Source organism: Procambarus clarkii, chromosome 45, assembly GCF_040958095.1.
Source record: "Procambarus clarkii isolate CNS0578487 chromosome 45, FALCON_Pclarkii_2.0, whole genome shotgun sequence".
NCBI classification, from domain to species: domain Eukaryota; kingdom Metazoa; phylum Arthropoda; class Malacostraca; order Decapoda; family Cambaridae; genus Procambarus; species Procambarus clarkii.
Genome location: NC_091194.1, coordinates 4446240 through 4458895, shown reverse-complemented (window position 1 = coordinate 4458895; position 12656 = coordinate 4446240). Strand labels below are relative to the sequence as shown.

The following is a 12656-nucleotide window of genomic DNA, read 5'->3' as shown; positions in this document are numbered from 1 at the left end:
TCAGGGATTTCTTTCGTTTGGTTTTCCTCCTCTTCCTGCCCAGAAAGATGTTTTCTTCCTTTAGTTGGTGGTTGAACCAGTCAGTAATTGCCACCTGTTGAAAGATGCTCCGTCAAACTACCAAAATCAGCCGGATATATAGGCTATTGTTTAAGCATATTAAGTGATTGTTAAAACTGACTAGAGAGTGTTCATTTTAAATGAAAATATAACAGGAAATTTTATCAAGAATGATGAAATAATAAGCATGTCAACTGTTCACTTCAAAACAGATTTCGAGCTGGAAGACGATAATAAAAAACATAGAACATCACTCGCCTTACAGTTTACTGCACATATTTTTTCTTGGAAGAACCCAGAGCCAGCCTGAGTCTCCCTCAGCACCCAGAGAGGGCACAATATGTGCCGTCTCCGGTCGAGTCTTGAGACGCTGGCCCTGCGCGCCTCCTGGTGCTCCAGACTCCTACCTGCAGTAATAATATATATATATATTCGGATGATTTTAATAAATTAGCAGCCATCAGTCTCAGCAAGCATGTGCCAGTGGAGAAACGTTGGATATGTAGCGAGTAATGTAACAGATATCACCGTCACTAAAGGTGGATATCACCGTCACTAAAGGTGGATATCACCGTCATTAAAGGTGGATATCACTGTCACCAACATTCAATATCACCATCACTAACGTTGGATCACCGTCACTAACGTTGGACATCACCGTCTGGATCAACGTGCGTTAGTTACTCCAGCGTCATCTAAGCGTATATAAGACACCATATAAACAAATACAGTGTAGTGTCAACTGACACTATATCTCCTCAGTATCATGAATGTTTTGGATAGCAGACATGTCCCACACATTAAGTTAAACTCAAGAGACAGGTCAGTATAACATTTAAGCTTCGTTAATAACTTAGACTAAAATAGATGGAGACAATCAATTTAATTGTTGCTTTAACTAGCAATGCATGATAACTGCGCTGGATACTTCCTTTAGGGTGATACACTTCTATTGCAAAACTGCAATCCTAAAACACCAAATGGAGTGTCAGGTTTGCTCTGCGTCTCATGTGCAAGTCAAGAAAAAAAACCACATGTGTGTTGAGTGTGTGAAGGTGCGGTGGTTTGTTGCATGTGTTTGGATTTTCCTTATTCATGAAACAAATATTAGCAACATAAAACAATTAGCACAAACACTTCAAAAACAATGTTCACGCATGACAGTACATCATCCAATAGCGGACATCTTGCTGTATCACAGTGCTGTTTGTGCTCTCACGAACACACAAGTGTACAGTGGGTCATTAGAGCGCTCCATAGGTCTGGAACCATGTCCTATTAATCTGGAACCATGCCCTATTAATCTGGAATCATGTATTATTAATCTGGAAGCATGTCCTATTAATCTGGAACCATGCCCTATTAATCTGGAATCATGTCTTATTAATCTGGAAGCATGTCATATTAATCTGGAACCATGTCCTATTAATCTGGAACCATGTCCTATTAATTTGGAACCATGTCTTATAAATCTGGAACCATGACCCGAAAGTCAGGAGCCATATCCTGTAAGTCTGGAACCATCAATCACTCCTGGCACCATTCGACGATTAATTTCGACCTACGGTTTTATAATTATGGGACATGGTTAACGACCTATGGATCACCATAATTGTGCATATGTTTCTCACCCATCTGGACTAAGGCGTTTAATGTGGTGAACTGCTGCTCCTGGTGCTCTGTTGATAAGTTGTAATGAATAAAGTCAAATTCACAAATATACAAATAAATATGTTTACTGACATATACACTAGACAAATTCTGAAAAATCGTTGGCTATAATGGCACCCAATTCATTATTCACGTAAATAAATATACATATATCACGTATTTTTGAAAATGTGTTGATTTGTTCGAGCGCTCAAGTAATTTCTCTTTTCATTTTTCCTTCATGATTAAATATTTTCACATTATTCATACCCTGTGTAACCATATTAATTATGAATGAAAATTAAAATTAACACTTCTCCAGTTAACATTACGTCAGATCTTATATTAATTGAAGATAATAACATATATTCCTCATTGTAATTTGCTAATTTACTATTATATTTGTTTAAGATATTAAAATCTAAGCTTGATAAAAAAAAGTTAAATTCCATAAAGAACTTAGAAGTGTCATCACTTTATTGATGGTGCTCAAGTATCCACAACGTTTTCCAGAGAAGGTTTTGGCGCCTATTGTCATTGTATTTGTTTAAGATATTAAAATTTAATCTTGTTAACAGAAAAAAGTTAAATCCCATTATGAACTTAGAAGTATCATCACTTGATTGATGGTGCTTCAAGAGCATCCATAACGTTTTTCAGACAATTTTTATCTCCTATTGTATTATTGCTTTAGTAAATTCATGGAAGTGTCTAATAAGAAAATGGAAGTTTAGCGGATGCAAATAATAGTTAATTTGGTTCAACTATTTTTTTTCTTGTTTATTTGTTATAGTTTCTATGTCATATAACTTGAATTTAACTGCTTAGATGAGTTTTCATGAATTTTGAGCAGGTAGTGCCCTGTGTTTACATGATGACGTCACTTTGGCGCACAGTTTCGAACCCGTCAGCCGTTGGAGTGCGAGGACGGTGCTGCCGCCCGCATCCCGCCCACATGGCTGCCTACTACACAAACACACTCTGACCTGGCCCACACACCCACATACACCTAGCACAACACTGAGCCCTAATCCTCGCGTTGCTGGTCAAGATATAAACTTGTAATTTTGTTGTGAAAATGGCGGAGTTCGCGGTGGGGGTCAGGTGAGTGAGCTGACGTCGTTGCTCTGAGCTCTTTATATTTGTTATTTGTCACCCTCTTTAACCAACCCACACCAGTAAAACATTAGGTTTTAGTCTTTAAAAGTTTTATTTCTTCTTATTGCCTATCATTTATGATAAGTCTTGTATTCAACAATTTAGACAATATAAAACTGCAGAAGTCCTGTTGGCCCATACGAAGCAGGCTCCTATCTATCCACTCAAATTTGTTCATATACTAGTATGTCTAACCTACTCTTGGAAAAAAGTCTACCTTTCAAATATGCTTTATGCTACATGGTAATTTGTTCTATAAATAACCCTGTTTCCACACTTCATATATACTGTATATAATGTGACATGAAGGATCACCAACTGTGTGCAGGCAACAGGAAGTACTTTTCAGAATAGTAACTTGTGGAAATCTGTTGGGAAAACAGTGGTTGCAAAAATTCGCCCAATTTTCAACCTTTTCTCTGGTAAATAAACCATTGTGACCTTGTCTATCTGAAACTTGACCAAGTAACCTGGCCGAACTTGCTTAGAAAGTTGAAGTATAGATAGTAAGTAAGAAATTATCAAAGAAGGCACCAATCCGGGAAGGCTATGTAGCACCATCTGAAGTATGGATAGCAGAACTCTTTCATTCTTGTTTGTTTTGAAATACTCGTGGAGAAAAGTGTTAGGAAAAAATAAGGTATCTCTTCAAGCTGCAGACTTAATGTCCCGTTAGGTTGATGCTAGTATCTTGGCAGTTGGCAATTTCCCAAAATATGAAGACAAGACAACATAATTCCACCTTAAACTGTGCATTTTCAATATACTGTGTGTGTATATATATATATATATATATATATATATATATATATATATTATATATATATATATTGTTTATGTACAAAAGCTTATTAAATTTTCGTCTAAAACGAACTACTCTTACAAGCACCTTGTTCTCAATCACTAATTACCTTATTTAATGTTCACATGCTTCCTACAATTAGTGACACTGTATCTGCCCATTTTCTTGTTTTTCATCTCTTACTCACAAACTTGCTTGAATACAAACTTTACCATTCTATTATCATTCACTTATTAAGTAAATCATATTTACATTCTCCCTTACAGTTTAGTCTTAAGAACACTGTCTTTTCGTTTTATTAATCATTTCTTATACTAGTTATCTACTAGACATCATCTGCTTCTTGTCTATCTTGACTTCCTTGACTGAATTTTTTATGTTCATGCAGGATAAGAGGGGATAACAAGCTTTTTAAGTAGTTTAGGAGCATAAACAGAATTATGAAACTGTCAAAAACAGATCGAAACTCCAACAATGGGTACAAGCGGGTGTAAGCTAAAATTGGTTTAATCGAAAGTAGTGGTTTGGAAATAGGGTTGTGGATGAGGGGAATGATTGTCAGCTAACATTGAGACAGTTTAACAGGTTTTAAGAATAGATTTGGTAGGTATATGGGTGAGAGGCGAATGTAAATCTTGTCTGTCTAGTATGAGCTAACAGACCTGATGCAGTACTCTCTAATGTTTTGTTTTTTAATATTATGACTGAAGTATGATAGCTTGAGGTGCACTTCAAAATTATCTATACATATTACTGTAGCCTAAGTCTTGCCAGTATTTACATTTAGGGGCATTTAAATATGTACCTGTACTGTATTTCCTAATAATCTGGTCAGTACAAGCAATAGTCTCGCTTACTGCAGGTTGGCATTCAATCCCCAATGGCCCAAGTGGTTGGGCAATTTTCCATCCCACTGTCCTAGCCAAAGTTCTTGCCCTAATACTTGTTTAGCACTTTCTCCTTTTAATTACCTTACCTTACTGGCTAATATGTAATTTTTTAATCAATTTAATTTTCTTCATATAAAATTATAAATAATTTTGGCAATTTAATTTAATATCTGTAAAATTCATTATGTACTCGTGAAATTGTTTGTACAGAAATTTCCTGCAGCTATTTTATTCAGGAACATCCTCAAATTTACTGTCATTTCTTGTCCACTGTACAGTATAGTGATAATAAGTACAGTACTGTAATTTATAATGATTCAGCAGTAATATGTCTTATTCCTTTGTTTTTTACTATAATCAAATAAATTAATAAAGAATGAACTGAACTGGTAGATAATATTTATTGTTGTGATGCATATCTGCATATCTTGTAGTACTGTACTTGATTGTGTTCTGAATGCCATTTGCTTGTCTTTCAGAGGGAAAAATATGGAGTCGAATGTATCCCATGAGCCAGTAGAGGGCAACTATGGATGCCTACATCCTGCAAACAGAGGTGATAGCTCGACTAATGATTCGGGTTATAGTTCAGATATTCTCACATCGCCAGAATCGATTAAAGAGTTCCCTGTGCCACAAGTTCCTGATTCAAAAGAAGCTATTTGTCTTACTCCTGATATTACCAAACGAAGAACTGGGAGGCAAGTATTTTGTTTTTATTTATAGAATAGTTAGTGTATGTTGATTAATATTTCTTACTTTTTTTGTGCTGCAGATAATTTGACAAAGTAACGCACATTTTATCCATGAATTTTTGGCATTACTCTTCCAGAGGTTGTAATTATGCACTCTCCTCTTTGCATTCCACTTCTGTTTTACACCTTGGACTATATTTTCATTACTATTCAAATGAACTGCCATATACCATGTACAGTATTAATATTTTACATAACAGAATTTTTCTTTATTTTGATACAAATGATTAGGTGTCATTAGTTAACAGCTCTAGTATTCCTCATGTATATACTGTACTAATCATGATGTCAAACTGGTGATTTATTTTAGATTGACGAGCACCCCCTTTAACCATAGCAGTGGGACTGTGTTAAGCCCTCCTATAACAAAAATAGAGCCAGTTGATGGTGCGTCTAGAAGTCGGCAAATCTCCACTGGTGATTCTACTTTGTATATTACCTCGTCGCTCGAGATCTGTGAATTGGAAATGACCTGTGAAGGTGATTTAGACAAAGGGACCAATTTACTCCAAAAAAATGAACAATTAGTTTCAGAACAAAAGAAATCTGCTGGTACTAAACAAACTAGCAGCAAGACACTACCATCAGCAAGATTTGCTGGGAAACGTAAAAAGCCACTGAACATACTCAATCGAATGCTGAAAGATACTGAATACCTGGTGTTTAAGGTCTTGAAATACATGAGTGGACAAGATCTGTTACATCTGAGTCATGTAAACCAACAACTGCGCAACATAATTCTTCAAAATAAAGTACTCGACAGCAGAAGGATGTCTTATATTAACAGAAGAAGAAAGGAACAGGAACATATTGGAAAGGTGACTGATCTCTATGTTATTCTTTTATGGCATGTTAATTTACTTTAGCATTCTCCCTTTATCTCTCTCTCTATCTCTCTATCTCTCTATCTCTCCCTCCCTCCCATCCACATGTACGAATATTGATTTCGTTGTGATCACAGAAAAAAATTGCATGCTTTCTTTCCATTGTTTATCTTTAGAATGCCTCATTCTTTAGGGAAAACTTTTAAATGCATTTATAACATAAGCCTCTTATGGAAATAAAACGGTTTAGTCCCCTGGCTGTTTTGAGATTAATGTATTTTTAATAGAATTTCAAAAAGATAATGTATAGTATGAGGGAAATATATTTTGTACTAATCAGGATGAAAACAATATGATATGAAAGATATGAAGCTAAGCAAATTGAAAAGAAAATTAATATGTACACAATTCAGAAGACTTTTAAACCTGGTCTAATTGATGTCTGATATCCTCTTAATAATCTACACAAGATAAGTGCTGGCACACCATTATAAATTGTGAAATATGTCCACGTTGTTATAATGTATATAATATACTTGTGCAATTTTCAGGAAAATTTTAAACTGAAGAGAGTGAATGAAGGAGCTGGATCATCACTAGGAACACTCTCGCCCCGTAAAGAGTTGTCCTGTATTGAAAACCTTCGTGCAAAGAGTCCAAAGAAGCCTTTGCCTACCTTTAGTGTTAAATCTCTTACACTTTCGGAAAGATTTATTGAGGTTTGTTAAATTTCTGAAAGTTTCGGCAAAAGTTTGTTTACCCTCCTTCCCACTACCTGCTTTATCCTTCTCTCCCCTACACACTCATTCTCTGTTCTTCGGTCCATTCTTTAAAATCTACCACAGTACATTGGGGTAGAGGGGAGGGTAATTTTTATAGCTTGTTTGTAATACTGATATGTAGCAACATGTACCTGGTATAGAGACAGGATACCTCCCTACTTCAGCTATATTGGAAGTATATCCCATTTAATTTAATTTAAAATTTTCAGGAAGGCCAAAGGTTGCCTCAGGGAGAGGAACTACAGAAGTGCGTGAAATGTAAAGCACCGGCTAAAGTGCTAAAACCCCAGCAGAGGGCAGTGTGTTCGCAGAAAACGTGTGGTTATGATTATTGTACCCGGTGCCACCTCCCTCGTCACTCCAATTCTAAAGACTGTTCTGTACTTAAACCACGCACAAGACAAGGTAGTGGAATATTCTCAAGTAAGTGTAAGAGAAGCTTACGAAGGTTGTGACTGTCAGCTGTAAACATTTTTAATTCATCAAAGTATTGCTCAATGTGTATATATATATTTGTGTATATATACTTTAAAAGTAGGAATATAGGCACAGTATTGGAATGAGCGTAAATGGTTTTCTTTCCTGTATGCACTGTGTACATAATGTGCTAGATACATAAGTATTTATTTTTTTTATTATCTGCTATATTTGTACATTTAAATCTATATATAAGTAATGAATTTCATGCATGTTCTTATTAATGAATAGAGTGAATTTGTGCCATTGAACAAACATTTTTCTTTTACTAGCAAGATCTCATTTAGAAGTTGGACTCTTTGTGCAACTCACTGCTCTTCAGAATGGCAGTAATGTATACAGTATTTTCAAGACCAACTGTCATTCTTCAGATTTTTTGTTTGTAAATAAGACTAGCTAACATAACTGAGAAAGTAGAAAAAAATGGCCTGTAGTCCAAAGCTAGTGCTCTTGCTGCCATTATGCTGTTGTCATTCCTATTGAGAAAATAGTATATTTGATATATATAACAAATTTCCTTTTGCAAGAAAGGGAAAAATGTAAATTTTTCTTGTCACATTGTTTTAGATGCCTTAAGTTAGTGCAACAATCTCATGATGCACATATGCCAAATATCAGGCTTATAAATAATAACTTTTATTAGCATTATCTGTCAAACACAAGTCTTGTGCATTAATGTGATTGATGCAGAGTTGAGTTTTTATAGATTTAACCATTTTGAAATATTTTAAATTTTCAGTTGTGTATGGAAGTTAATAAGGTACAGACATAGTTCGGATTTTATACAATTTTTTTATAGGAATGAATATTTAGAAACTTGATGTTTGTTTATGATGTAAGAGATGTGTGAGTGTGTGTGTAATGGGAGGAATTAATTCCCTACCCCACCATTGTTTACCTGCCTTTTTTTTATCTCATTTCAGTCGTAACTTATACAGTATTAAGAATTTTATTTCACATTTTTTCTGAGTTTTTAACCAAGTTGTTTCATAAAACTGCTTGGATAAGAATTTTAATTTTGTGGCATTTAAGCAAAGGTGATAAAGACAATAGAATTGTAGCCACCAGAACTAGAAGATTAATAACTTTTAGGTTACTGAGATATGCAAAGCAAATTCTCTCTAATTTATTGCCATTTTACTGATTTTGAAATAACAAATATACCACTGCCAAAGTTATCAGTTTGATAAACTCTTAAAATAATTTGTTAGCTTACTAAGTGTGTGTGATTTCTCACTACATTCATTGCATTCCATGTGTTTATTCCAGCCCATCCTCCTGTTTGTGTAGTACTTATAGTAATGATGAGGACTATCATTCATATATTGACAAAGGCATTAGAAAGTAAAAATCAGTACTATTGAATTTGGACAAACCAGAAAAGTTTTGGTACTGATGTTGCAAAGAAAATTTAACCTAACCTTCCTAGGCCTAATACATGCTATGAGACCTAATTTAGTACATATATGTGCTTTATTAGGCCTAAGTATATTAAAGTTTAGGTTTTTAGCTTTCTTTTTGGGGTTCTATAAAATGAATACAGGTGTAGTACCAAATGCTATTATCTAATTGTCCATTATGTGTATGTATGTACGATGGTCTATATACTTACAAAAAGTACCATCTAAATGGGAGAATGGGTTGGTTTATTCACAAAGAAAAGCTTAACGTGGCTATACTGGTATTATAACTAAGGTATAAGCGTAGTTAATTGTCAAAATATTAATGTTTGTATAATAGCTCGAAAGGTTTTGCAAAAACTAGGAAATTCAAACCATTCAAGAAACTAAATAGCTGCAGTATAATTTTCATAAACAGTGATTATAGATTGTAGAAAATTTTATTTCTTTGTATTTTGCAAGGCATTTCTCTATATATATTTTGCATGTTTGTCTTATCGGCTACCAAGATTAAGTAATGGAAGGGTTTTCATTTATCTGGTGAGAAAAATGTGTTCTTGTCACGTTATGGTGAAGTTACAATATCAGGAGCTTGTTTAGCTTCTTGTTTTGTACAGACTTTACCATTGTCAATCGTGTCTATTTTGAGAGTTAGTGAAGAAATAACATAAAATGTAAAGTAAAATCACTATTCGTATGCTACCTCACCAAGGCATAAAAATTATCGGGTACACTGGAAGCTTATTACCTGACTCAATTAATAATACACATTATTTATTGTCTCAAATGCTTTAAAATTTAGCTATCGTTAAGATATAATATGATTCGGAATATGCATTTGTTAGTATTGGCGTTGGATAGTGGTAACTTGTGTATGTCATCCATGATTGTATCGCATGATTCTCTGCTCTTAGAAGCAGTGCCGTGAAAGGTTCTCTCAAATCTCTCGTCACTGCATACCATGATTGCCGATCAAAAGTTTCCCAAATGTTTTATTGACGAGGGGAACTGGTGGGAAAATTACATGTAGTTGATGAATGTTGGTTTGGGTTGGAACGGCAGGGATTTGCTATGGTATATTTGACATACTGTACTATCAAGTAATCTCTCTACTTTAATTTTGTGCCCTGAAATGAACAAATTACTTGCTACTATGTGGCTTGAATGTGAACAAACTGTTAAATAACATTACTGGATGCATTGCTGTTCAAGTACATGATCATATTTTAAGTTTACTTCTTCATTATTTCTCCTTTTGGTGTTAAGTCTACAAATTTATAGCAAAAACAAACAAAAAAACTGATAAGCTAACTGTTGGATTATAAATTAAAAGTATCTATTTAGCCCAACTTCTTATTGATAGCTTATGGCCAGTTAAATTTTACCATTTTACTCCACTTAGTAATACTGTATTGGCTGCAGTCTGCAAAATATGAGAAATTCGTAATATTTAAAACAGTAATAGCTCATACTAGGCAATATCTTGTGTTAATGTTCAGTTTAAGTGAAGATGCTCAAGAGTTCCTAGTTACACTCATTGATTTAAAATTAAATGTATTTCCATTAGAAATGTAAACCAACAAGATGCATGTGTGGCTAATGGCCTGTTTTTATTATATTTTACTTGTTCACCATACCACAGTAGAATAGGAGACTGTTAAAAAGGGCCTTTGTCCATTTTTGTAGCCAATTCCTTGTTATATAATAATTATCCATATAACAATGTTCAGAGATCTGGAATGCTCTTAAACATTATTTTTGAAGTAGCACATGGTTTGTGTATCCTACATGTAAAACAACTGCCATGTTCCTCCACCAAGAAAGAAATGTGCAAACAAAAAATATATATTTCCCCTTAGCATGTGCAAATGGGAAGAGACCTAAAAAGAACAAACAACTATAATAAAGAGGGGAAATGTTCGGGGTGGAAAGCACTGCAGATCATCTCCAAATAGACTGGCATTAAACATCGGGAGGTAATACTAGGGCTTTTCATGACAAATTTGTCAGACTTTGCTTCTTTAATGAGAAGATTGTCTGAACCTATGTACGTATTAGTTATTAATCTTGTCTTATATTTATATATGATATTGTAATTTTTTTTTATAGGTACTGAGATTAAATTTTATTTTTATATTTTATTAAAACAAAAATAATTATCATGTGTTTTTCTTAAAGCATTTGGAGTAAAGGTTTAGGTGAATTAGTTGTACATTATAAAAAAAAATTGCCACTAACATGTGTTGTGTTAGATGTTAGATATTTTCTTCAAGCTAAGAAGAAAATACTAATTGAAGTCATTCCTAAAGAAATATAATGAGTGATAGAGATATATGTTGGGAAATTCTAGTACAGTAATATGAAATTTAATAACGTCAATCGTGTAATATCCACTGTACATAACATTATTAATTAGGAAAGTGTGATGAGAAATTATACTGATGAAGTTATTGTTTACAGTACTGTACTGTGCAAGTTACTAGCACAAGGCAAGTAATTAGGTACTTAAAATATTAATTTTATTTATAAAATATACATTGGAACATGGTAGTGGCTAATTAGTAGGTATGGAAATTGTATATTAAAGTCACTAATTACACAATGGGTTTTGGATGAGGTGTAAGTTGAGCAATTTCATTGCATTAAGAGGGTAGTTCCATTTTGGGTTTCTTCTTTTGCATGGAACATTTGCATAGGTGTAGTCAGGCTTTTGGGAATGTTGGATACCTGTTTCTGGTGTGATGTTCATGGATTCTATTGCATCCGTTTAGGAAAGGTTTAAAGTTAGGATTAATGTAGAGCTATAGAGGGAGTCGGTCGGCCGAGCGGACAGCACGCGGGACTTGTGATCCTGTGGTCCTAGGTTCGATCCCAGGCACCGGCGAGAAACAATGGGCAGAGTTTCTTTCACCCTATGCCCCTGTTACCTAGCAGTAAAATAGGTACCTGGGTGTTAGTCAGCTGTCACGGGCTGCTTCCTGGGGGTGGAGGCCTGGTCGAGGACCGGGCCGCGGGGACACTAAAAGCCCCAAAATCATCTCAAGATAAGCTTTTGTAAGTGTTGATATGACAAGAAAATATACGAAGTGTGTGTTTGGCATATTGAGTTATGTATTTGTGTCGGAAATATTGCTGAGCATTTTTTTTTTTTTTTTTTTTTTGTGGGATCCTACCTAATGTTAGTTTCCTTGAGCATCGTTCCCATGGCCCAGTCTCTGCCCACACCTCCTGGTTGGTGGCTTAGTCAACCAGGAAAATGTAAATCTCAAAACTAGCTATTTTTTGCATAAATCCTTGCCGAGTCATTAGTTTTCATCTGATTTCAATGAAAGTTGCATGACACGAAGTGCTATGGGCGATTTAAAGCTGAATTAAAATAGTGTTTATTATTCTTTTTCTAGATTTTTTTATTTTTAATTAGGGAGACTGCATTTTTCCTGGCTTTAAAGGAAAACATTTTAACAATAATATGAAACAAATGAATTGTATGTAATACTTATTGGCCTGGCATGTTAAGAAAATTTGGAGGGAGGGGGAGGTTAAAGTTGTATAGAGGTGCAAAAATCATTGATATGTAATTCTAGACAACTGTGTCTTGTGTTGTCGAGAGCTTAGTGCTGCGTATAGTGCATTATTCCTGGCTCACTATGATTGCTAGCCTTTTCTTGTTCCATACTTAAACATCAAAATATGAATAGATTTGTTGTTCTGTTTAATATACAATTTTAACTTTCAGGAACTACATTAGGGGTCACAGGCACCGCATAACTAATGCAGATCCTGTCTTAAATGTTTTAACCTTCTTCACTATAATTATTACTATTTAAGCATCTGCCTATTAAGCACCCAACTGCTCAG

The 12656-nt window shown here is 34.6% G+C and overlaps 1 protein-coding gene across 1 annotated transcript; it reads left to right on the top strand.

Annotated features, from left to right (window-relative positions):
* The first annotated feature begins 2597 nt into the window (after positions 1-2597).
* On the top strand, positions 2598-10957 carry LOC123769862 (F-box only protein 43). Its single transcript, XM_069301216.1, has 6 exons — positions 2598-2814; positions 5040-5261; positions 5626-6133; positions 6691-6858; positions 7131-7344; positions 7671-10957. The coding sequence occupies exons 1-6, from the start codon at positions 2789-2791 to the stop codon at positions 7796-7798; spliced, it is 1266 nt and encodes a 421-aa protein (XP_069157317.1). The 5' UTR covers positions 2598-2788; the 3' UTR covers positions 7799-10957.
* Positions 10958-12656: the final 1699 nt, after the last annotated feature.

Bases quoted from the DNA above. Each gene is read 5' to 3' on its own strand.
- LOC123769862 (XM_069301216.1), top strand. From the start codon at position 2,789: ATGGCGGAGTTCGCGGTGGGGGTCAG. The intron at 2,815-5,039 runs GTGAGTGAGCTG...CTTGTCTTTCAG, and splicing joins GAGTTCGCGGTGGGGGTCAG to AGGGAAAAATATGGAGTCGA. The intron at 5,262-5,625 runs GCAAGTATTTTG...GATTTATTTTAG, and splicing joins ACCAAACGAAGAACTGGGAG to ATTGACGAGCACCCCCTTTA.